At 39.1% G+C, this 22,667-nt stretch overlaps 2 protein-coding genes across 2 annotated transcripts in view; one reads left to right on the forward strand and one right to left on the reverse strand.

Annotated features, from left to right (window-relative positions):
- Nucleotides 1-1,039: 1,039 nt before the first annotated feature.
- On the reverse strand, nt 1,040-14,034 carry DUS4L (dihydrouridine synthase 4 like). Its single transcript, XM_084306162.1, has 6 exons — nt 13,743-14,034; nt 12,979-13,100; nt 7,175-7,292; nt 5,572-5,694; nt 4,561-4,787; nt 1,040-2,892 (listed from the first exon to the last, which is right to left on the reverse strand). The coding sequence occupies exons 1-6, from the start codon at nt 13,850-13,852 to the stop codon at nt 2,642-2,644; spliced, it is 951 nt and encodes a 316-aa protein (XP_084162288.1). The 5' UTR covers nt 13,853-14,034; the 3' UTR covers nt 1,040-2,641.
- A 59-nt stretch (nt 14,035-14,093) lies between these two features.
- Nucleotides 14,094-22,667, forward strand: part of COG5 (component of oligomeric golgi complex 5) — a 181,821-nt gene continuing 173,247 nt past the window's right edge. The window contains exons 1-5 of the mRNA XM_084298421.1: nt 14,094-14,191; nt 14,973-15,112; nt 16,097-16,154; nt 19,008-19,062; nt 19,162-19,231. Of these exons, the coding sequence (XP_084154547.1) occupies nt 14,122-14,191; nt 14,973-15,112; nt 16,097-16,154; nt 19,008-19,062; nt 19,162-19,231 (393 nt within the window). The 5' untranslated portion in view covers nt 14,094-14,121. The remainder of the gene's footprint in view (nt 14,192-14,972; nt 15,113-16,096; nt 16,155-19,007; nt 19,063-19,161; nt 19,232-22,667) is intronic.

Here is a 22,667-nt window from a genome sequence, read left to right on the forward strand (position 1 = left end):
CTGAGGAACAGAGTAACTTTTTGAAAACTGAAAAGCTGGTAGAAAATGGAAAACTGAGTACCTGATTTTGTTACAAATAACATAGGCAGGGAAGGAATACACCTGATGACTTTAAACTCATAGTTTTCCCATATTCAAAAGGCTTATAATAAGAAATAAAAAACACGCTAAAACAAAACTGGAATGTAAATAACTAACTGCCACAGGGGTATCTTTAGCAATTTATGTATATATAAACAGTATAGGCTGTTTGAAATATGGCTTTAAGACTCAAATTTTGCAGTTTATTCTCTGTCAACACAGTGAAATGTGTTCAGATGCAGATAAAATCGGTAGGAGGAAGGAGGCATACAAATCAACTATCAACCATTCATTTCACCTACAAAAAGGAACGATAAACTTCCATCAACTATTATGATGCATAATTGGCCAGATCAAGCACTCCTTAATTACTAAGTATATTAACTGTACTTCAGGCAGAAGTCTCCATGATTGATATCACACAGGCACAACAACTGCTGTCTTCAAAATCATCATGTATTCAGTTCCTAAATAGGTCAAAGGTATTTCAAGTCTTCTAATATTCCATTTCCCCACTAATAAGTCTTGCATTTGTGTTATTTGATTATACTAAATAACTTTGCTCCTTGTGGCTAACAGGGCATTTCACAGCAAATGGTAATTTGTTTGCCAAATCATAAAAATATTAAGTAAGGGCTAACACAAGACTTGATTAATACTTTCAAGAATCCCTTTCCTATACAAGTCAGTTGTGTAGCTTTACTTTTTAATTTTGATGCAGAAGACATGAGACAATTTCAGAACTGAGAATGACACTACATGTATAGTAGGATGAACATGAGACTGGAAATTCAGCAGTACAAAATACAATGTCATGCAGTTGGTAGTAAGATCTGCTGTAAAGTTGGGACCTCATAAATTACATGTGAAGGCTCAGAGATACATTAGTTAAAGAAAAGCAAGGCATTAGAAAGTGAAGTATTAATGCCATTGTAGAAGACACCACTGGCATGTCACCTGGAATACTGTATGTAATTCTGCTCATCTCACTGCCATGAGAACTTAACAAGCCAGAAGAATGAAGAAAGTAGTTGTCTGAAGGAATGCAGAACCTAACATGCCAAGAAAGGTTGAAAGAGATTGTCTCAATTACCCTAGGACTGCAAAGCATGTCTGTGGTTTTTCATGTGCTAACACATCAGTAGGATGACTGTATCAGAAGAGCTACATAACTTTACTGTCCTGAACAGTGGACTAGACTTGATGACTCATGTCATGCCTTTCAAATGTTGTATACCTAATTCAGTGCATATTCTCTATGAAAAATGAACCAGTCCTTTATGCCACTGCATAAAAAACATGTGAGAACATAGATAGATATCTATAGATAGATATCATAGATAGATACAAAAGATTTGGGAAATGGCATCAAAAGCAACACACACTCTCTGCCATGTTGTCATAGTTTACAGTGCAATAAACAAATTACTATTGTATATGAAAACAAGTAATTTATTAAGAAAATTCAGAACTATTCACTTGTATATTCATGGAAGTACTTGAGTAATAAAATGAAGAAAATTTTTGTATGACTTTCAGTGTAAACACAGAAAGGAAACAAATTATCTGATTACAAATAATTGTACTGCGCAGATTTGTGAAATTTCCTCTGCAGAACAAATGCAGCTGGTGTGCAATGTTATTATCTTGTTCTAATTTTCACTGTTCTTCTCCTATACAAAGATCCAAAGCCAAGTGGCCGTCATGCTTTGATAAGCAACATGCCTGCAGGCAGAAAGGATGTAGGAGCCCCACTGGGAGAATCTGTCAGCTTTTCTTTGACCTATAAAGTTCTGTTTTGGTAGATGATTGCTTTAATCTTTTATATGATTACTATATAGTAGATAACCAATACCGTATTTGGTTACATTGAACTTTCAGGTCTTGTATTCTAGATTCAGCTAGGTCAGTACTTAGTTTAAGTTATCTCTTCATTTTATTCTTTCCTTCTTTCTGTCATTTTATATGCATTGCAGGTTTCTTTCCCTGCATCAAAGTATGGAATTTTTCAGAGTTATAAATAAGTTTGGAAAGTTTTAGATTGCAAAAGGAACATCTAATCTGGGAGGGTACTACATTGGGCTTCAAGGTCTCACAGTCTTTTAGCTTGAAAAGTCTACTCAAAGTTAAAAGCACATCTTATGTCAGTTAAAGCAAATATTTCTGTAATTGCTCCCTTTGGATTCTTTTGGTCTGAAAATCTTGGTATTACTTATGAGCAGTCCTGATTTTAAGAAGTTTCACTTTAAAAAAGCCTTAGGTTTGCTAACATATTGCTGCAAGCAATTGTCTGGTGAAAAATTAAATTACTGGAGTCTTACAATAGTCAATTTTCTGTACAGTAATGTTTTGTAAATAGAATTATGCATTTGTGGAATATGGAGTGAAATATGATATAAAAATACTAAAAATATAAATTATCAGCCTGATCATGTTAAACTGTATTGAAAAATATTTACATGGTTATGAATTTGGCTAATAAGGAGAAGCCCAAGTAAAACTGTAAGAATATATCAGCAATTGCAAAATACAAGTTTACATACAACTAAAATACTTCCAGTTAGCACACACCATAATGATCATTCAGATAATCTAGAACTGCTGAGGTACTTGATAAAACATTAAAAACTTTTTTTTCTTGTTTTGAAGTTATCCGTTCCATCATGTACATTAAGTGGTGGTGGAAACACGTAAAAGGAGTTCCATGCTCAAGAGCAATGTTAACCCAGTCCTGGATGCACTTCAAAGGTGTTTCTTCATATCCTGCAAACATTGCCGGATTCGCCAAGAGTCCCCGAGCCACCATTACACCTTGAAATTGCAAATTAAACTAGTTACATTACAGTTAAATTTAACATTTTTTTTATAGCACCAATTTTATAGCAAACATTAGGACAACTACTGGGAGAACAACAGGGATGAGTATTATGTATTTAAACCAAAGCAACCAGTTTAACAACCCAAGCCCCATAGTACCTACATCACCTGACATATGCTTACAGAAATTCTGAAGCAAAACACAGGACACAGAAACCTTTCTTCCCTACTTTTTAAAAAGCATTAAAAAGTATTTTGTTTTTATTCATTACACACATATAAGCCCATCTTCTTAACACAAAATTATGATGGAAAGACACAAGAGTAGTAAAATGCTTAAGTTATTTGTAGTGCAACTCAGCTGACGCACTGACCTAGAATCATTCTTCCATTAACAGCTCACTTGCTCAGTTATAGAGATCTCAGGGTTCTTGGTCTGCAGTAAATCTTTGCTTTCTGAATAAGCCAGTGTATTTGCAACTATATTCCCAAACTGTTAGATAAATCCAGCCAAGTTCTACTGCAATATTTCTGCACCAAAGGGATTGTTTTTCTGCACTGTCAACATATAATCTATCACACTTAGTCTCTTCTCACAAAATAGGATGATCAAAAAAGAAAATGTTTCCAGGACTCTATGAGACAGAAAAAAATCCACAAAGTTTCTAGTTTGTATTAGTATCTACATTATGTTTTGATCTATAGTTTGATATTTTATATTTTTGTTATTCAAGAAAGTCGGATGGGCTACGAGAACATTCTTTTGTTATATGTTTTCATCCTGCTTTGTATTTGTGGGGAAAGCCACTGTAGCAGCATGGCAGTTTGGTGCAACTAGTTTTTGTTGTTACTTCTAGATACAAATGATATCAAATGAAACCTTCCACTTGAGCTCCTCCTAAATTATGACACTAAATTGGGAGAAGTGGTTGACTCCATTAAGGGTAGAGAGATCTTAACAATATGAAGTTTAACAAGTGCCAGATTCTGCACCTGGAAAGGGGCAACTCTGGCTATATGTACAGACTGGGGGACAAGAGGCTGGAGAAGCATAATTATTCTGAGTCTGTGATTCCTTATGACACTAGCTACTGTTCTCTGTCCTGTTACACTCTGGATATATGACTCAAAGCGTGTAAATTCAGATCCCTTCTTCGAGGTATATACTGAACTTGCATGTTGGCTTGGAACCACAGACAGCTGCAGGAATCCGTTGGGACCAAGTAAGTGCAGGGCAATCCTTTACCCCAGAATTTTACTACTGAAGGGTAAGGCAAGGTAAAATCAGTTGCTGTGTGCAGGAAGTAGCAGTTTCCATGTTTACTGTTCTGTGAAAAGATGATCAGCTCCATAAAGAGATAGAATGGATGTCTGAAGGTCTCTCCTGAACTCCACTACCAGTGATGACATGGCATAATTAAGCAAAGAGTTTTTGTAGCTTACCTCCAAAATCTATTTGTGGCTTTGAATAACTATGCTCTGATGCTTTGATGATTAACAGCGATTCTGCTTATTAGTTTATAAGGCATCTAAAACATCATCTTCCATTTGTCTCCTCAAAGAGTGAAAAGCACTGAAGCTAGGTCCTAATTACAGCCAAAATAGATACTTGGAAATCTAATTTGTAAGTTTACTTAGAAAATAGCATGCATTTCATCTTACCATCTGCTCCTGTCAGGTGATGAACGTTTTCAGCATCTTTTAAAGTTTTAATGTCTCCATTAGCCACAATAGGTATAGACACGCTTTCTTTAATTACTTTAATTGCATCGTAATGTACAGGCTGATGTCTTTCTTCTACATTTCTCCCGTGTACTGTAATCCATGAGACTCCAGTTGCTTCAGCTTTTTGACACAGGTCAACAGTTCTTTTTAAGTCTTCATGTATCCTAAAATTACAAGGAATAAAAACACTAGCTATTAAGTTACCTGAACTGTATAAAACCCCTCATCCATAAGGAAGAGTTACCAGAGGTTAGTATAAATAAAGAAAACATTACTGTTGGAAGGTAAAAACATTTTGTTTAATAAAGATATAAGCGTTTAATGCTGAAATCACTACATAACTTAGCATTTCCCAGTTATATCACATCTTTGAAGTATGCATGGTAAATTTTATTGAGATTAAGGCAAGGGTGCACAAAAGATTCTGAAATAATTTAATTATTTTGCATAAGTTTGTGAAAAAAATCTGATTTATAATAATTCTCTTTTCCTAGGGGATTATAAACCGAATTGAAACTTAACCAACAAATATGCAAAAGCTACAGGAGACGTGAGGATAAGTAGTGGATGAAGTGGATCAACAGTTTATACAGGTTTAGAAAGTGATGAAGGGAAACAGAATGTGTCCTTACAGCAGCTGTGGGGACCAGTTCCCAGCTTTGTTATCTTGCCTTTTATAGCAACTACAGTTGTGGCTCTGGCCCATAACAGCTCACACAGTCCTCACAATTATAGACCAGCATTGCTTTTCTTTCATGGAATCCAAAACCATTTAACTTGTACTTTAGCTTCTTCTGGATTGCAGGAAAATTCTGGCAGCCACTCTGATATCTGTGTCAGTAGTCAAAGGCTGTGCTGGTGCATATGCCCTAACATATTCCCTTATCTTTAGAAAAGCATTAAAAGGATTTCCCCGGGTACCACAAATAGTACTTACATCAGACATACCTTATTTTAATAGATACTGAAAATCCAGGATTGTCGATCTGATTCCGCACATGTCTCACCATATCTCGAACTAGCTCTGGTTTATTTATCAAGCAAGCACCATAACCTTCCGCCATTGCCCATCTTTAAAAGAAAAATAACATTTGTATTCTACATTTGAAAAATGCAGATCAATTTCAGTCAAATACATCAGTTTCTTTCTTTATAGCTTTTAGAATGTGTGGCTAAGTAAACAGAGATAGTCATGGCTGTAGTTTGATGACGCATCTGCACTGTGACACCAGCTTTCAGATCCTGGTTCAGTCTGTGTGTTGCTAACAGCATTTTGGACAAGTAACTAATCTCTTCCAGTTCTATTTTCTATCCACAAAATGGGCTTGCAAGGAAGATAAATTAATATTTAATTAACAACAGTTTAGATCATACATAATAGAAATAGTTTGATGTTTCCCCTTCCATCAGGTCATGTATTTCTTCAGAACACAGAATGACTTGGGACTGAAAAGGAAGATTTTCTTGAGTGGAATTAGAGCCTGATTGCAATAACGTCTTTTTCCTCAAGTGAAAACCAATTATTTTTGATTGGATAACCTTTGCTTTCACTGAACAGCAGCATCTTTTTTAGCTTTTTTTTTCTTTAAACTGATTTTTCTTATACAGGCAGATCAAGTGTATGCAGTTTTACTATATTGAAACCAGCATGCACATGAAATAAAGGATTCAAATGCAAGCATAAATTTTTGTCCTAAAAAGAAGTTAAAGTTTGGCATACTTAGTTGCAATTAGCTTAGAAAGAAATACACTTCCATTTGGAGGTCTCAGATCTCTGAAGTGTTTTCTCAAATACTGTAATTTTAAGCCAAGACAACCTAATTAGAATAGACAAATTAAGTATTTGGACCATTACATTGTCTTTGCTTTCTTACATTTATTTTTTAGGGTTTTAATTACAAAAAGACTGCCTGACAAGCATGTAATAAATGGTTCTCAACTGAACCTGTTAGTGAGAATCTTCATTTGTGCATTACTACTCTGTTTCATTGCCAAGACAAAATCTTTATCAATTTAAGTGAGAAGTAGATCACTACTTCACTGCATTTATAAACCTAATGAAAGATGGAGGGAATTTTGTTCAGCACTTCCTGAATAATATAATACATGTAATTATATTTTAGAGACTATCCTTCAATTGCTGAAGTCTGAGACGTCAGGGACTTGCCTTGGTATTTTGGGAACTGCCGCATTGTTTCTCAAAACACTCTGCAAATTATTTGCAGCAAAGCTCTTTTTCAGGGAGGTCAAATGCTGCAGGGTGGCATTAGTAATGCCTATTTAACAGCTGTTAAATAGTCACGGACACTTGACTTCTAAGCCAACACTCAATGTGTCAGAAATGAAAAAAGTTGAAGTTGGGAAACTCCTGGTTTTCCCAGTCTCACCACGGCGACTGGCATCTCAGAACATTCAGAACAATTATTTAGCCACACACATTTCTAACTGACAGGTCAAAAAGCTGTTTCAATCTCCAAGTCTATTTTCAAGCATCCTTTATTTCTCAAATTATTTCACCATATTTACCCTCTTTTTCCCACCATAACTTTACCTCTGAGGACAGCCACAGTTTAAGTCTATTCCATCTGCGAAAGGACAGACGATACGGGCAGCATCACATAAAACCTGCGCCTCTTTAGCAGCAAATTGAACGATCAATGGATTATCACCTACTCCAGTGGAAAGATATTTAGAGATTAAAAAAAAAAAAAAAAAAAGAAAAGGAAAAATCAAATCTGAATTTTGAATGTTTTATTATTTAAATGTTAGTGTTTAACTTTCTTAAAATTCTAAGAAATACATGCTTGTTTACAATTGATAATTTCTTGTCAAAACCAATAATCTGTTTAAAAGCAGCATTATTAATTCAGCTTATTCAGAACGTAATAATGGGAGAATAATTTCAATTGTTGTTCTGTCAGACTGTGTATCATTCTTGGATGTTCTTAGACTGAAAACAGCTAAACATTAAAAGCAAAATGAATAAAGACATAATTACTGCCACTTCATCTCCAACATTAATAATCTATCCGTTCTCTAACTTGTTTATTATTTTCCCCATTACACCTCTGTTATTAAAATAAAATCTTATAGGTCACGTTACACTGTCATGTAATTTTTCAACTGATCCCCGCTGTTGCTATACTGAACTCTGAACAATGCATGCAGAACCAGATACACTCTATCAATCCATTTCAGCATTTTTTCAGCTATTCTTCAGACTATAAAACAACAACTCTTGTAAAAGTAATAACAAATGAAGAAGTGATGTCTTACAGGAGTAAGTTATAAAGCAGACTGAAAGCAAACTCTAGGAAGAAAAAATGAAGCTTCCTGAAGTGGGACACAGATGTAAGGCACAGATCACACTGATAGTCCAAAAAACATACAGACTCAGTAAAAGATGTCAAAGAACCAGAAAACTGAGTATACTAATGAGGTGGCTTCCAGCCTCTGTTCCCAGGACTGTGATAAGTCCTGGATGTAAAACAAGTGACTGTTTAGTACGAAATCCATAAACCCAATATTCACTAGATGAACAGACTACAAACAGCTGTGCTCTCTTGTGCCAGTTCCCCCTCCAACTGATCAAAGTAGTCTGGTGTTCGTCATTGCTATATAACCTGGTTCTGGCAGGAGGAGTAGGAAATATCTTCTCTCCTAGATTATTTTTTGGCTACTGAAGTGCTCTTTGCATACGTAGGACACGTAGTTTTGACTTCTTGGCTGAGGAAGACCTAGGAAAAAGGAAGCCTGCTTCCATCTGTGTACTCTAATCCATATATCATTATTATTATTGTATTATTTTAAAAAAGACTCAACAATCTTCTTCACTTCCAATGTTTTTTAGAAGGGCAGCTTTTTTTGAAGGCAGGATAACCCTGACAAAGGAAAAATAGCACTGAGATGATAAAGGGGCTGGAGCATCTCTGACGAGAGGCTGATAGACTTAGGGCTGTTCAGTCTGGAAAAGACAAAGCTCAGGCGAAATCTTATCAGCGTGCATAAATAACTGAAGAGAGGGTACAAAGAAGATGGAGCCAGGCTCCAGTGGTAAAAAGGGACAGGACAAGAAACAATGGGCACAAACTGAAACACAGGAGGTGCTGCCTGAACATTTTCCTGAAGGTATGAATTTATTTGTTTTTTTGAATACTGTATGGGTGACTGAGCACTGACAAATGTTGCTTGGAGAAGCTGTGGAGATTCTCTCTTTGGAGACCTTCAGAAGCTGCCTGGAGATGGGCCTGGGCAGTCTGCTCTGGGTGTTCCTGCTTGAGCATGGGGTTGGAGCAGCTGGCCTCCAGAGGGCCCTGCCAACTGTTTTGGGGTTCTGTGAGCCCTGGATCACATATGGATAGAGGTAGTTAACCCCTATTTAGTAACCTTAGTGGTTACTAAATATGTGTCTATCAAGTGAGGTGGGAATTCAGATAAACAACTGTGTCCTAGACAGCTGATTACTCTACATACTCTTTTTTTCTGACCAAAATTGGTCAGATGCTTAAATTTCCTTAAGATGATACATGAAGCTAAGCACCTGGGGCCAAAATGCCACTTAATAATAGATATTTCAGTTCTTTACTGGATCTAGCCTCAGTTTGTTCAACATAAAGATTTTGACAGGTAATTATAAAGGGGAAAACAGAAGTCATACAGAAGCAGTTCATATCACTACAGCTTATTGCCTCTCACTACAAGAAGGACATTGAGGTGCTCTCTCCAGAGAAAGGCAATGAAGCTGGTGAGGGGTCTTTGAGGAGCAGCTGAGAGAGCTGGGGTTGTTTAGCCTGGAGAAAAGGAGACTCAGGGGAGACCTCTTCATGCTGTACAATTACCTTAAGAGAGGCTACAGCAAGGTGGGGACTGGGTTCTTCTTCCAAGCCCCGAGTGATTAAAGAAGAAAAAATAGCTTTAGGTTGCACCAGGAGAGGTTTAGGTTGGATATTAGGAGAAATTTCTTCACTGAGAGGGTTGTGTGGCATTGCAACAGGCTGCCTAGGAAAGTGGCTGAGTCACCATCCCTGGAGGTCTTCAAGAAGTGTAGATGTAGAACTTAGCATGGTTTAGTGGTGGACTTCAGTACAAGGTTAAAGGTTGGACTAGACGATCTTAGAGGTCTTTTCCAACCTGAGTGATTTTACGATTCCATATAATAATTCTATTATTAAGCAAATGAAGCAGAACAGTAAGTTTAGCTTTAGAGTATTCTCTATTTTTCAGTAGCCTTCCTGCTTCCCCTCCTAGCCTGCCCCTTCTTGTCTGCGTGCTGTCCCTTTGCTGTGCTGACATCGCTGTCTGTCTTGCCAGGCATAAAATGAGTTCAGCTCCTTTCTGAAGGATTAGTTCCTTAGCAACTCACTAACTTCCCCCTTCCTTATCCCAGGCCATTTGTCCTCTTCTGTGCAGACATGGCTGGGTTTTGTTCACAAGACAGTTTGCAGAGCTGGAATGAGAACACACAGGCAGAAGCAGCTTTTGCTGCTTTGTCTCAAGTGGGAAACCAAAGTGCCAGTGCTCCTCAGCTTGGGTCTGGTGAACTATCCGTGATTTACTAAGCCCCTGCAGAGTGCCAGATGGTCATTTGGAACAGGCTCTCCTCTTTTACAGCTACTGCAATACATTAAAGGCATCTAAAAATATTTCAGTATTAGTGCTCCCTTTCCATATACACTACTGCTGCAGTTATGGGGGAGGGGGAATGGGGTAACACAAGTATTTGAGCATTAATCCAAAGAGAAAATCCAACAAATGCACAAGGCACGTGTACTTCTGGTACTGATAAGACCACAAGTGCTTCTGAAGGTTTTCCCATCTCAGTGGGAAATATAGAGTTCTTTAAGTAGCTGAGCTTCAGTCAGAGAGGTCAGCAGTACCCTCTCAATCAATTTGAGACACTTCTCTAGGTTACCTAAAACTCCAGCAAGCTCCCCAAAATCCCTTGCATATTTTCAAAAGTTTTCATTTACACAATCCTCTAGCTGAAGAGATTTACACTGTTACAACTAATATATTGGAATAATCATAGAATCATTAAGGTTGGAAAAGCCCTTCAAGATCACCTAGTCCAGCTGTCCTCCTACCACCAATGTCACCCACTGAAACACGTCCCTAAGTACCACTTCCATCCATAATCTCATGCTCCTAGTTTTTTTTGGTGGACTATTAAGTAATAATACTAGACATAGTTAATCTTTTAGTAGCAGCATAGGGATGATAAACCTCTATTTTAGAAATACACAACAAAGAAATGTCAGTGCCAAATCAAATGAAAACCAGAAATTGTAACTGTAGGCTCTGAACCTACCCTGCTAATTAGAAGACAAATCCCCAAACAAACAGCCATGAAGTTAAACATAACCACAGTAAAATTTCACAACCTGTTGTGAAGCAACAGGTTAAAAGCATAAACGATGATGTAAATACTGTAATATTGGCAAAGATGTCAGAGGCAGAATGGTTTTGGAGACTTATAAAACTAAGGCAAACAGGAAAGAGGTGAGTAGGGAAAATATATTCTTCATAACATTAGAACACTTCATTCTGTAACCTCTGTTAACAGGCAACAACATTACAGCACAAAGGAGAAATTCCTCTCTCTCCCCATCCCCTTACACCCCAAAAGGCACTACAAAGCTAATTTGTGGAACCTCAAGGCCACGGGACACTGTGAAGATCAAAAGCTTAAGTAAATGCAGGAGGACCTCGGCCTGTAGACCTTTGAGCCATATATAGTGTCAATTACGTTCTTATTAATCTATTTTTACACACACAAAAAAATTATCCAAGCTTTCTTTCAAGTTGAACTCTACTAGTAAGAGTCTACCTGTGCTTCCCCATGTGACTTTTCTCTACAGCTGACTTGCTGCACTTGAATAATATACTGTAGTAAATGGTCAGTGATAAAATCATGAAATTTACTTCCACTGCTATTATATATATACTTACAAAACCACCAACTCAGCAGTATGAATGGATGAAATCATCACACTGTAGATCTTACAGACCAGTCTTAGCACATTAACAGGGCTCTCTCCATTCCTCCACTTGTAGCCTATATTTGTTCCTTGTTACACTCTTCTAGTACAGCCACTTCATGCCAGCAGATCTGTATTAATATTGTTACCTCTTCCCAAATATTTCACATTTCTCTTTTCCTTTACAGCCAGGACTCTGAACAACACCTTGTACTCCTCTTTTATTTACTTTTTATCTGTTCTGGTTATGTTTCTATACCATGTCTGAAACCTTGCTTCTCCCCATCAAGCCCAGCTATGCTTCAACTTCCTGGCCTCTTCTTGCATCATTCTCTTGATATCCCAACATCTTGATATTATTAGTTTTTCACTCCAACTAATTTAAACTCTGCTTCCCTCATCAATCCCAATTTCACTGGTTTATTCATTTTTCTGCTCTTATTTTTGCTAGAGACCAGAAAACCTTATCTAGCAATATGCTAATTGCACATCTCTGATATATGCAAGAAACAGCAGTTGCTGGCAGAAGAATCTTACTACTATCTTGTACTGGGTCAAGCTGTGATGGGGTTAACTTTCTTCATAGCACCCTGTATGGTGCTGTGTTTTGGATTTTGTAGCAAAACCAGTGCTGGTAATGAAACAAAGTTTTAGCTTTTGCTAAAGAGTGAGAGCAGTATTGGAACTCTCTCTTTACCACTGTCTGCCCCCACAGCAAATAGGTTGGTGTAGGAAAGAAATTTGGAGTGGACATAGCTAGGACAGATGACCTGAACTGGTCAAAGGAATATTGTACACCACATAACGTCATGATCAGTAATAAAACTGGAGTGGTAAGGGAAGAAGAAAACTTTTGGAGAGGGTGGAAATTGTGTTCCATTGTAGCCACTGCCTGGAGATTTGTTGGGCAGTGGTCTGCTAGCGTGAAGTGGGGCAGGACTGCTTTGCATCACCTGTTTTCCTCCTTCACTTAATAAACTGTTTTCATCTTTACTCCCAAGTTTTTCTTGCATGTTTTTCCTATTCTCTCCCTGTGCCTTGGTGGGGAGGTGGAGGAGGAAAGGAGGTGTGGAATGAGCTAGCACCTGTGTGCATGCATAGCTGCTGGCAAGGGTCAACCCACCACACACTTAAATCAGTTTGTAGGCCCTGCTTTTCAGGTGAAGACAAGGTTTTCTATTATTTCATTTGAAACACTATCACTGGAATGCACTTACTCTGATTGTAAAACCACAGAAAAATTCTAAATAATTCATATATAGTATCCTTAAATTATTATAGATGTCAACATGCGAGATAGACTTCATTTGCTTGGCCAGTTTGGTTTATCACTAGATAACGTATTCTGAAAAGGTAATGACTTATTAGAAAAGAATACCTTTATTTGTTGTGAATTCGCTGTCTCTTGCTTTTGCGGATCTCACAAAATCAGCTGCCACTATCATTGGTGTATAACACAAGTCGCAGCCGTATTTTCTAACCAAGGTTCTGAAAGCCAACCTGCGGACACATTAAAATTAACGACAAATTGTAATGACATTTCTCTGATTAGCTACTGTAAATTGCTGTCCTTCCATGCAATGCCATGGGGGTGTAAAACTGTAAGACAAACATGTCCCATGTCTATCGCAACCGTAAACAGTCGCAGGAGAATCATGGAATCAGTAGGGTTGGAGAAGCCCTCCGAGATCACCTGGTCCAACCACCCCCTACCACCAATGCCACCACTAACCCGTGTCCCCAAGCACCACGTCCAACCTCTCCTTGAACACCCCCAGGGACGGTGACTCCACCACCTCCCTGGGCAACCCGTCCCAGTGCCTGACTGCTCTTTCTGAGCAGAAATGGCTCCTCATTGCCAGCCTGAACCTCCCCTGGCACAACTCGAGGCCATTCCCTCTGGTCCTGTCACCAGTTCCCTGGGAGAAGAGGCCGACCCCCAGCTCCCCACAGCTTCCTTTCAGGTAGCTGCAGAGAGCAATAAGGTCTGCCCTGAGCCTCCTCTGCTCCAGACCAAACACCCCCAGTGCCCTCAGCCGCTCCTCACAGGACTTGTGGGGAAAGCCTCCCTGTTTTTACAGTCAGGAGCAGCTTCCTGAGCGCAGACACGCTGTGCGGGCAGCTGCCAGGCCAGTCACTTACTTCGAGTAGCGCACCATCGGGGCACAGATCTTTACAAGGCGCCCAGCCCGAAACAACTCCCCGGGCTCCTTCCCCGGGCATCCTTTAATTCCCTCTCCGTCCCCACTCATCTATCACCACCAACCCGTCCGGCATCTGGAAAAAAAAAACAAAACCCCGGGGCCGGGGTCCGCGGGGCGGGGGCGGCTCCGAGGGGCTGCCCAGCCCAGCCCGGCTCGGCTCGGCTCGGCTGAGCCCGGCTCCGTTCCCCACACGCCGGCAGCTGCCGGTGGGACGGCCCCACTCCGCTCGGCTCCGCTCCTCTCCCGTCGCTCTCCTTCGCCATCATCGCCCTGCGCCGCCGCCCGGGAGTGACGCGGGGCCGCCGGCACCTGCCAGCATGGAGGAGGAGGAGGCGGCCGGAGCGGCCCCGCTCCCCGCCCCGGCCCTGGCCGAGCTGCTGGCCGACGGTGAGCGCGGCCCGGGGGGGACGGGGCTGTGGGGACGGAGGCGCCGCGTTGCGTCCCCGGGACCCCCGCTGCTGCCTCAGGGGTCCGGGTCGGGGATCGGGAGGGGAAAGAGGAGGGAAAAGTGGGGCTGCTCGGTGCCTGGGGTGCTGCCTGCATGGCAGAGACCGGCTTCTGCCCCCTGTTCTTAGCCCTGTTCCTGCCCCTGTGCCTCTTCCTGCTCCTGCTCCCTGTCCCTGCTTGGCCGGTGCCTTGCCCGTGTTCCCCTGCTCCTCTTGGTAATACCGCCGGGGAGCCTTCCGTGCAAAGTCTCGCTTCGTTAAAAACCACCCCTGCGGCATCATTTCTTAATTTAGCATTGTAAATTAACGCCATTATCAGGCGCGGTACGCTTTCGTGAAGTTGGGTGTTTGGCTGCTTTCGTTCCCAGTGGGGGCTGCTGTGTGCTGGTTCTGGGTCCAGCCTCAGCGGCCTCACCCTGGTCCCTGGTTACGTCGGAAAAGCTGGAAGGGGTCAGTGCCTTTTCAAGAAAAAAGTGGGGATTAAAGGAACACGTGCTCTTTTTCACCATTTACAAAAACAGACAACAAAACAGTCATCAGCTCCGAGTATGTTTCTCTTGCTTGTAGTCTCTTCTCAAGTCCGTGTCACACTTATTATGGGAGGCCGCATGCTGTTACATCTGGAGAAACTGAGGAGAGGTCTGTGTGCTGCGAGATGTACGCTGTAGGTCCACAAGTATTGCTGGTTTGAAGCACAGAGATAACATCTAAATCTCTTTCAGAATGTTATGCTGACTTCTTCAAAGAAGACTTTGATGTGAAAGCTTACACTTCGCAGTCCATCCATCAGGCTGTGATAGCTGAGCAACTAGCAAAACTTGCCCAAGGTATTAGTCAGCTGGATAAAGAGCTTCATTTACAAGTAAGTTTAAAGCATGCCTGCTGCTCTGGGGTGGTTGATATAAACTGATTAAACGCCGAGTAGTCTTATGGTCTTGTTGCTTCTGAAATTGCCCAGCTAACTGTGCAAGCACTAACTAAGTGAAAATAAAACTTGCAGCAAAAAGAGTAGTGAGTCTGATACCTGACTCAGTCAAGCCCACTCCTAATACCCCTATGAAGAAGCAGTACACTGTTTGGTTTGGTTTTGTTTCTGCACTCTGTTTCCATATACACAGAGGTTCCACTGCTCTTTGTAAGGATGCTCCCTAATTCTTTCAAATTAATCCTGTCAGCTATCAGAAAAGCTTTTCAGTGTTTTGGCATGGTGACTGTGAGAAGACAGTGAATGATTTGTCTTGCACCCTTTCATCCTGTGCTGGAGCGTATCCTAGGCCCTAATCCTCACCTTTAGCTGGGCAACGTAACCTATGCTTACACACCTCCACACCTTCAGAAAGGCTCTTGAGTTTGGATAATCAAAGACAGTTTGGTAAAATCCACACAGACACCACAAAACTGTTGACCTTTCCGTGAGAGTACATGTTAAATTTGTGTGTGGTTTGAAAAACTGCTCCCCCTCATTAGTAAATTCTTTAGGAATTAGTTTTTAACTTTCATAAATAGAAATGAAAATATTAAAAATATGTAATTACTGTGTGATTAGTAAGCTTACATTTATAATTATTTTATGTGATGGTGTGTTGAAACATGATTGATTGCTCTGCTGACTTAATATGTCAGCTATGCTGCAATAACTGACCCTCTTCCCATTCTGAGCTTACTGTTTTTGTGAAGTAAAATGTGTTCTGAAAACCCTTTCATCTTTAAGGTGCGGCTGCTTTTTCCTGTGTCTCCTTAACATAGGAAGACTATGATATTTTAATATCCCTCTCAGGTGCGTATCTCCATGCATTCTTCTATTGTGATTTCTCATTTCTCTCTTTTTTTTAAATTTTTTTTAAAGGTTGTTGCAAGACATGAAGACCTGTTGGCTCAAGCAACTGGAATTGAATCCCTGGAAGGTAGGAACAGTGACCTTACTTGCTATTTATTATGAGTGAGGAAGCATTTTTAACATGTGCACAGGGAACATCATTCACTGTCCACTTTGGTTTTTGTAGCTACAGATCTTACTTCTGAGAAGTAATGTGGCAGCGCTTTTTTTTTTTTTTATGTCAGCAGATGGAGCTCCAGGGAGAAGATTTGACTGATAGTCCCCTGCAATAACTACTTAATAGGAAAAAGTATCTTGATAATCAGTTCTGAGTAACTTTAGCAATCAAATCTTTTGGCCTTTTAATATATATATTTTTTCTAAATTAATCTAATATGTTGCAGTATCTATTGCCATAAATACCACGTTTGTAAATGCTGCATATGCATGTGTCGTGTAGCTTAGAAGTCTTAAGTGAAGGGGCTTTAACACATGATCTTCACTGCACTGGGATGATTTTTTTCCTAGTAGGAAACTAGTAAATTAAATGCATACATTAGTTTTATTCCACTATTTGAGCTCATGCTTTTAATACAAACTGGTGGCTTGTAAAGGCTTTACTTGAGAACCATGGAATCTGTACAGAAAAATGGTTGCAGAATATGAATCTGCCAGAAGCTCATTAGACCTGTCATTCTGCTCTGCTCTTTGACACTTGGGAACTTTGTATGATCTTGTGGGTGTGTGTTTTTTTTTTTTTTCTTTCCCAGAAAGGTATTTACTTCTATAACATGCTAATTTACATGATGAGATCCAAGCGTATTCTCTTCCCCACCTATATTCTGCAACTTGCAGAGTAACTTGTCTTTGTCTCATCATCTGCTTTCAGGTTTTAGCATAACCAGAGAGTTTCTGGTTGCTGACACTTGTAGTACCAGTGAGCAACTGGAAATTGTTGGATATGGTATTTAATTTTTGGCATTTATATGTAGATATAAAAATAGAGAAATGCTTATTTAGTCTAGCAAATAGTTTTTTAAACAGCTGGAAATTAAAGCATAGGAAGTCTGGAATCTTTGTTCATCCTCCAAATAAGATAAGAATCTGTAGTCGACATCTACATCTGTCTAATGGATCAATGTCTTCCAGTCACAATCTTCATCAATTTGTGCTCAGTGGACCTGAGTGTTCAGAAATCGTTTCTGTTTTTGAAGGCATTCCTACCTAAAATTGCTCTGAGGAAAGACTGAAGTATTTCAAAAACAGCTGTTCATTTATAAAACAATTCTATAGGTCAGGTGTGGTAAGTAACACATTTTTTACAGATGATAACCAAAAGTAAAAATAAAATCTAATCTGCCAAAAAATTCATTATTTTTTTCATTAATGTAGGGTTATTCTCCTTAAAAGGACTCTACCCTGTGTGAGGGAAAGAGAAATACAGGAGGGTTCTAATCCTGAGATTTATAGACACTTGAAACATTAGTAGAAACAACAGTTTTGTGCAAGCAAACATGATATTTGCAAAACCTTTACTCTGCCCAATTTACCGAGTAAATTGCTGGGGATTTTGTTTTGTTTTTTAAGGTCTGTTCACTTTGTTAATCTGTACACTGATAAATACTCTTTTTTTGGTTCCGTTTCTATAGCTGGCTGAACAGGTATATTGAATCCCTCAAGATGGGCTAGATAGTATCTTCCCATATCTTATACACCAGATGCAGAGGGTAGATTACCTTTTCATCCATCCTAATAATGCCTTCTGGCAGGAGGTACTGTTATATTGCTAAAGAGCATACACCAGACATGTAGCAAACAATGTTACTTCACTGTGCCTTGTTTCAATGTAGAGTGGAGAATTGATCCTATTATGTCTTCATCTTCTGGTGTGTGAGAATTGCATGGCTGTCCTTCCATCTACAGATGTCAGAAGACCCCCGAATCTTACAATAGCCAAATGAATAGATTTAAAATACAGAGAACATGGGAGTAGGCATATTTATACAATACAGACGAAATACATGTACAGTCCCAGTATAGAACAAACTGAATAAAACGCTATTAGCAGTAATTTTGTTTATCTTTTGTCTTTTTGTATCTTATTGTAGTTCTGTCCGATTTGATGCAGACAAGCTTGTAAACAGGGCTTTACAAAAACGTAGGATGTTTGAGAGTGCTTACAATAACTGAAACAAAAATAATTTCGTAGGTCTGGGTTTGCGTAACTTAATTAAATTCTCAGCAGGCTGATTCCACATTGTAAAAATGACTGCTACCCTTGACTGCTTTGTTTGCAATTTAGGAAGAAAAGAAAACCGTGCTTGTGGGTTTTCTTTGTGCTGCTTTTCCAAATTCATCTGGAGCAGACACGATTAGGGTAGTTTGCTCTGTTTGTAATCTAAATTAGATGTTCTCACAATGACATCGATACCTTACTTTTTTGCTCAAGATGCTTATGCACAGGAAGAAAATCTTGAAATAGAATTGCTTATCTTTTCAGTTTTCCCTGTCTGTGGGTTTCTCTGAACTGTCTAGTTCCTTTGTTAAACAAGTTGTGGCATTTTTTTATATCACGTTCTGCTGTTTGTATCAGGTTATATGCCTTTGAACAGCATCTTGATCATCATTCTCTTAGAAAGCAATCTCCTCTAAATATTATTTGAAACTTATCATATGATGAATTTCAGAGCAATATATCTTCTGTAGGTTTTTGTTCTGTACCAGTAAATTTTTCCATGACATTCAGTAGTTCACTGATAACCTGCCCAGTTTATTTCCAAATATCGTGTGTCTCATTCATTTCAATCTCTTTGAATGTTTTATTGTGAAGGGTGAAACTGCTCTTTTTTTATGTAGAAGTAGTCTGCAGGAGATGTAATTTGAGGAATAGTTCTTTCTATAATTGATGTGTTATGTTTAAAACATCTGCTTTATTTTGCAGGTGTCCTCCAAATGATGCAGACTAGAATTGGTGCTCTACAAAGTACTGTTGATAGGTATGCCATTCATGATGTGATTAGAAAGCCTAAATTCTTAATTGTTCTATTATGTACTTATTAATACTTCCACAAATAAACTTCTCTTCTTATTTTTAGAATTAGAGCCAAAATCATTGATCCCTACAATAAAATAGTATCTCGCACTGCTCAGCTAGCAAAGCTTCAGGTAAGTTGTATTAAAAATATATTTTAAAAAGTCTTTTTAATATGCTTTGTTTCACGGTCCTCACCCCCAGGTGAATTGTCAGATATGGATGGGATTTCCAGCAGTAGACTGCAGTTTGCTCTCAGTATTTCTGAGTGAAAGTCAGTATTTGTGTGTCTGCTCATGAACTACTGAGAACTGCTTCACATTACAAAGTAGGAAACTGACCTTTGCATTGGCTTTGTTAGTTTCTGTAGAGATGGTGGGTAAGAATGAAAGGCTATCAGAACACAGGTTAATTAAATTTTCATTACTGTCTGGGTATATTTGATACTGTTATGGTATCAGCGTGTTGGAGATACTTTTCACATTTACATGAGTGCAGGCTCAACTGCAGTTTAGTAAAGAGTTTGGGAAATAATTCTTTCAAGATAGCCAAGGTGCAATTTACAGAGCCAATTGTGGTTCCAGTGTTTCATAAGCCCAGGTACGTAGCTGTTCCTATCTTTTAAATGTAAGTGGAGTCTACAGAGAGTGTACTTCTGTGTTAACGGAGAGCAGTTGTAGAGAGCTTTTCACAGTAATGGTGAGGTAAGTGTCAAACGCTTCTATTTCTAATTTTATTATAGCTTAAAACTATTCCATAGATCTTCAGGAGTTATTATAGCTGCATTCTATTCAGCGTATGGTTTGAAAAGAAACACAACTTCAAATCTGTAACTGTTAAATGAGTAATTGTTTGAACTGTTTCTCTTCACAAATTTACTTTGGGTTTGCAGAGCTAGGGATTTATCTTCTAGTAGCAGAAATGTGAGCTGTGGATGTATGCTCAGGTAGGTTGCCATTGTCTGCTGTTGTACACTAAAGGAAGTGAGACTGCAAACAGTTGCATACAGTTTCTAGTCTGGGGGCTGGTGGAGCAAGTGCACTAGTGTCTTGGATGAAGTTCTGGTATGTTCTACATCATTTTCGGTAGCAGTGAAGTTCAGCAGGAAGCTCTTACCAGTCTGTTCAGCCAGTTTGTTCAGCTGCTTCTCTTGTTCCTCCCAACTCCAGCTGTCACTGTTTTTGCCAATGGGCAAACTGTCCATGACTTCCGTGTGCCAGGTTAGGTGCACATTTTCTTATTTGTTCTTGGGTGTATGTTACAAGTGTGGAAAGTGTTGCAGGAATTTGAGGCTAAAGACCAAGATCATTTCTTCCTTGACTTTACACAAAGTCAAACTGGAAGGCCCTGAATGTAGGCAATATTTCTTGGGTTTGCTTTGCTTCCTCTTTGCTCTAGCAGGGATATGGCCTTACAGAGGTTACATGGGTTTTTCTGTGGTGTGAAAGCATCATGCACCCAGGGGCTGGGGTCAGCATTACTCAGCCTGTGCAGGGGCATTTGTAATACCTGTTTTTTCTGAGCTGTGAGTCCTCTTGTTCTAAATGCCAGTCCAAAAAAAAAAAAAATGTTTAGGGTGAAGGCAGCGTGCTAGGCTCCATCCTTGCATCCAAATCTGCCTACTTACCTCAGTGCACAAAAAAAGGATGACTCTAGCTTGTCTAGCAGTGAGAGTCCTTAGCATGAGAGCTGCTGTCCCCTTGTGTTGTCAAATACATAGTGAGTGCATTATCTTGCTGTTGTGTCCTTTTACCTGGTTGCCTTATTTGTTCAGGAAGGAAGGGCATCAGCACAGCAAACAACTCACTTCCTGGCTGTGGCACGGTTTATGAATGAGACACTCGTGGCACAGACACTTTCAAACTTGCTAATTTTATCATTTGATATACAGTTAGTACAATAAGTGTATTAAAAAAAAGTAGGTGACTGATAAAAGAGGATGCTCTCTGTCAAAACCTGTAGGGTTGGCAGTTATCCTTTGCTGCTTTGCTGAACTGCGTGGAGTTTAAGGGCCTCCTGTATTCATGGTTGTATTACTTCAGTGCTTCTCCTTTGATTGCTATGGGACTGCTCACAAACTGAAGGAGTATTTGGCTTGCATAAAGCTAGATTTTGCTATCCTTAATTGTTTTTAATATAGTCTGGCTTTTTCATAAACATTCTCACTGCAAATTCATTGTCAAACTTCAAATCCAGTCCTGAATTCTAAATCTCTTTTGTATGCTTGTATTATTTCTTGCTCGGCACTTACAGCTTCATGGCATCCCAGGGGAGTAGTAGACTTACAAAGCTTACTTCCTATTTTAAATCATGCTATCCTCTTCTGAGCACATTCATAGTCTTCCATGGCATATCACAAGCTAAACGGGATTAGTTAACAGCTGAAATATGTAGACAGAGAGTTTGTCCTTCAGAGAGTTATTTTCTGTGGATTTCTAACTGTTTCTCCATATGTTCTTAATTTTGGATATATTAGAGTTTAAAAATCCCTATAATATCAGAAATTTTGAAAGCTTTTTTATTTAAAAAACATATTTCTATAGTTTAAAATTATTCTCTCTTTAAAGTATTTTCCAGTAGCAGAGTTTTTCCTGGTACTACAGAACCTGAACAGTCAATGTAGTCTTAAAATAGTGGACTGTCCCATCTTTCTTCAGGCTTGTGTTACATATACAAGCATATCTCATATATATTGTGTTGTATATACAAGCATATATATATATATATCACATACATATATGCAATTCACTTGCATTGTGATCTGGCAGATATCTGCAATTGCATATATGAGCTATGTGCTGGCAGAATGTCAGGTGGTCTTCTCTTTGTAATTGAGTCTTCCTTCAATAATTTCATAAAACTAATTTAAGATTAAAAGTAAGAGGCTTTTTGTTAATTTAAATTTTAGCAAGAGTGTTGATACGTTGGTTTAAATTTCAGCAGATAACTAATATGCAATCTCCCCAAAAATTGTGCTTGATTTTTAATTTTATTAAAAACACTGGGCCTAACTTAGGCCACTTGCTTTATTCCAAATTACTTCTTGCTTGAAAAGTGGAATTGATTCTTTCTTGGATGGAAGTATCTCCTTTAGGAAAGTGTACTACTTTAACTCCAGAAGTGACTGTTTCTTGAATTAATTCAGACTTCTGCTGTGCCAGTGGTCAGGCTTGGTAATCTAGCATCCCTGAACAACTCCGCTACTATATGCGTTTTTTTATTTCCATTACACAGTCCTTATATATTGCATTCTTTTATCGTGACTGAGAGTTTTATGAAGTTGCACAAGTCATGTAAGTGGAAATACTTATGTGAAACGTAATGTTTGTCAAGGGCACAATGCAGTAGCGATGGCTGTAAAGTTAAGAGCGCATCTTCAGTGTGAATTTTCTCTCCCTCCTAATTCACAGGGTTAGAAGTTGTCTCTCAATATAGCTTTTCCTAGCTCTTATTCAGCTCAATAGTCCTTTCAAAAGGTTGTTTCTTGGTATGGGAGATAATGGACAACAATCAAATGAAACAGAAATATTCTTCGGCATGTAAAGTACAAGATGGTCAGAAGATAACTGA

This window comes from Netta rufina (genome assembly GCF_964035555.1).
Source record: "Netta rufina genome assembly, chromosome: 1".
In the NCBI taxonomy this organism is placed as follows: Eukaryota; Metazoa; Chordata; class Aves; order Anseriformes; family Anatidae; genus Netta; species Netta rufina.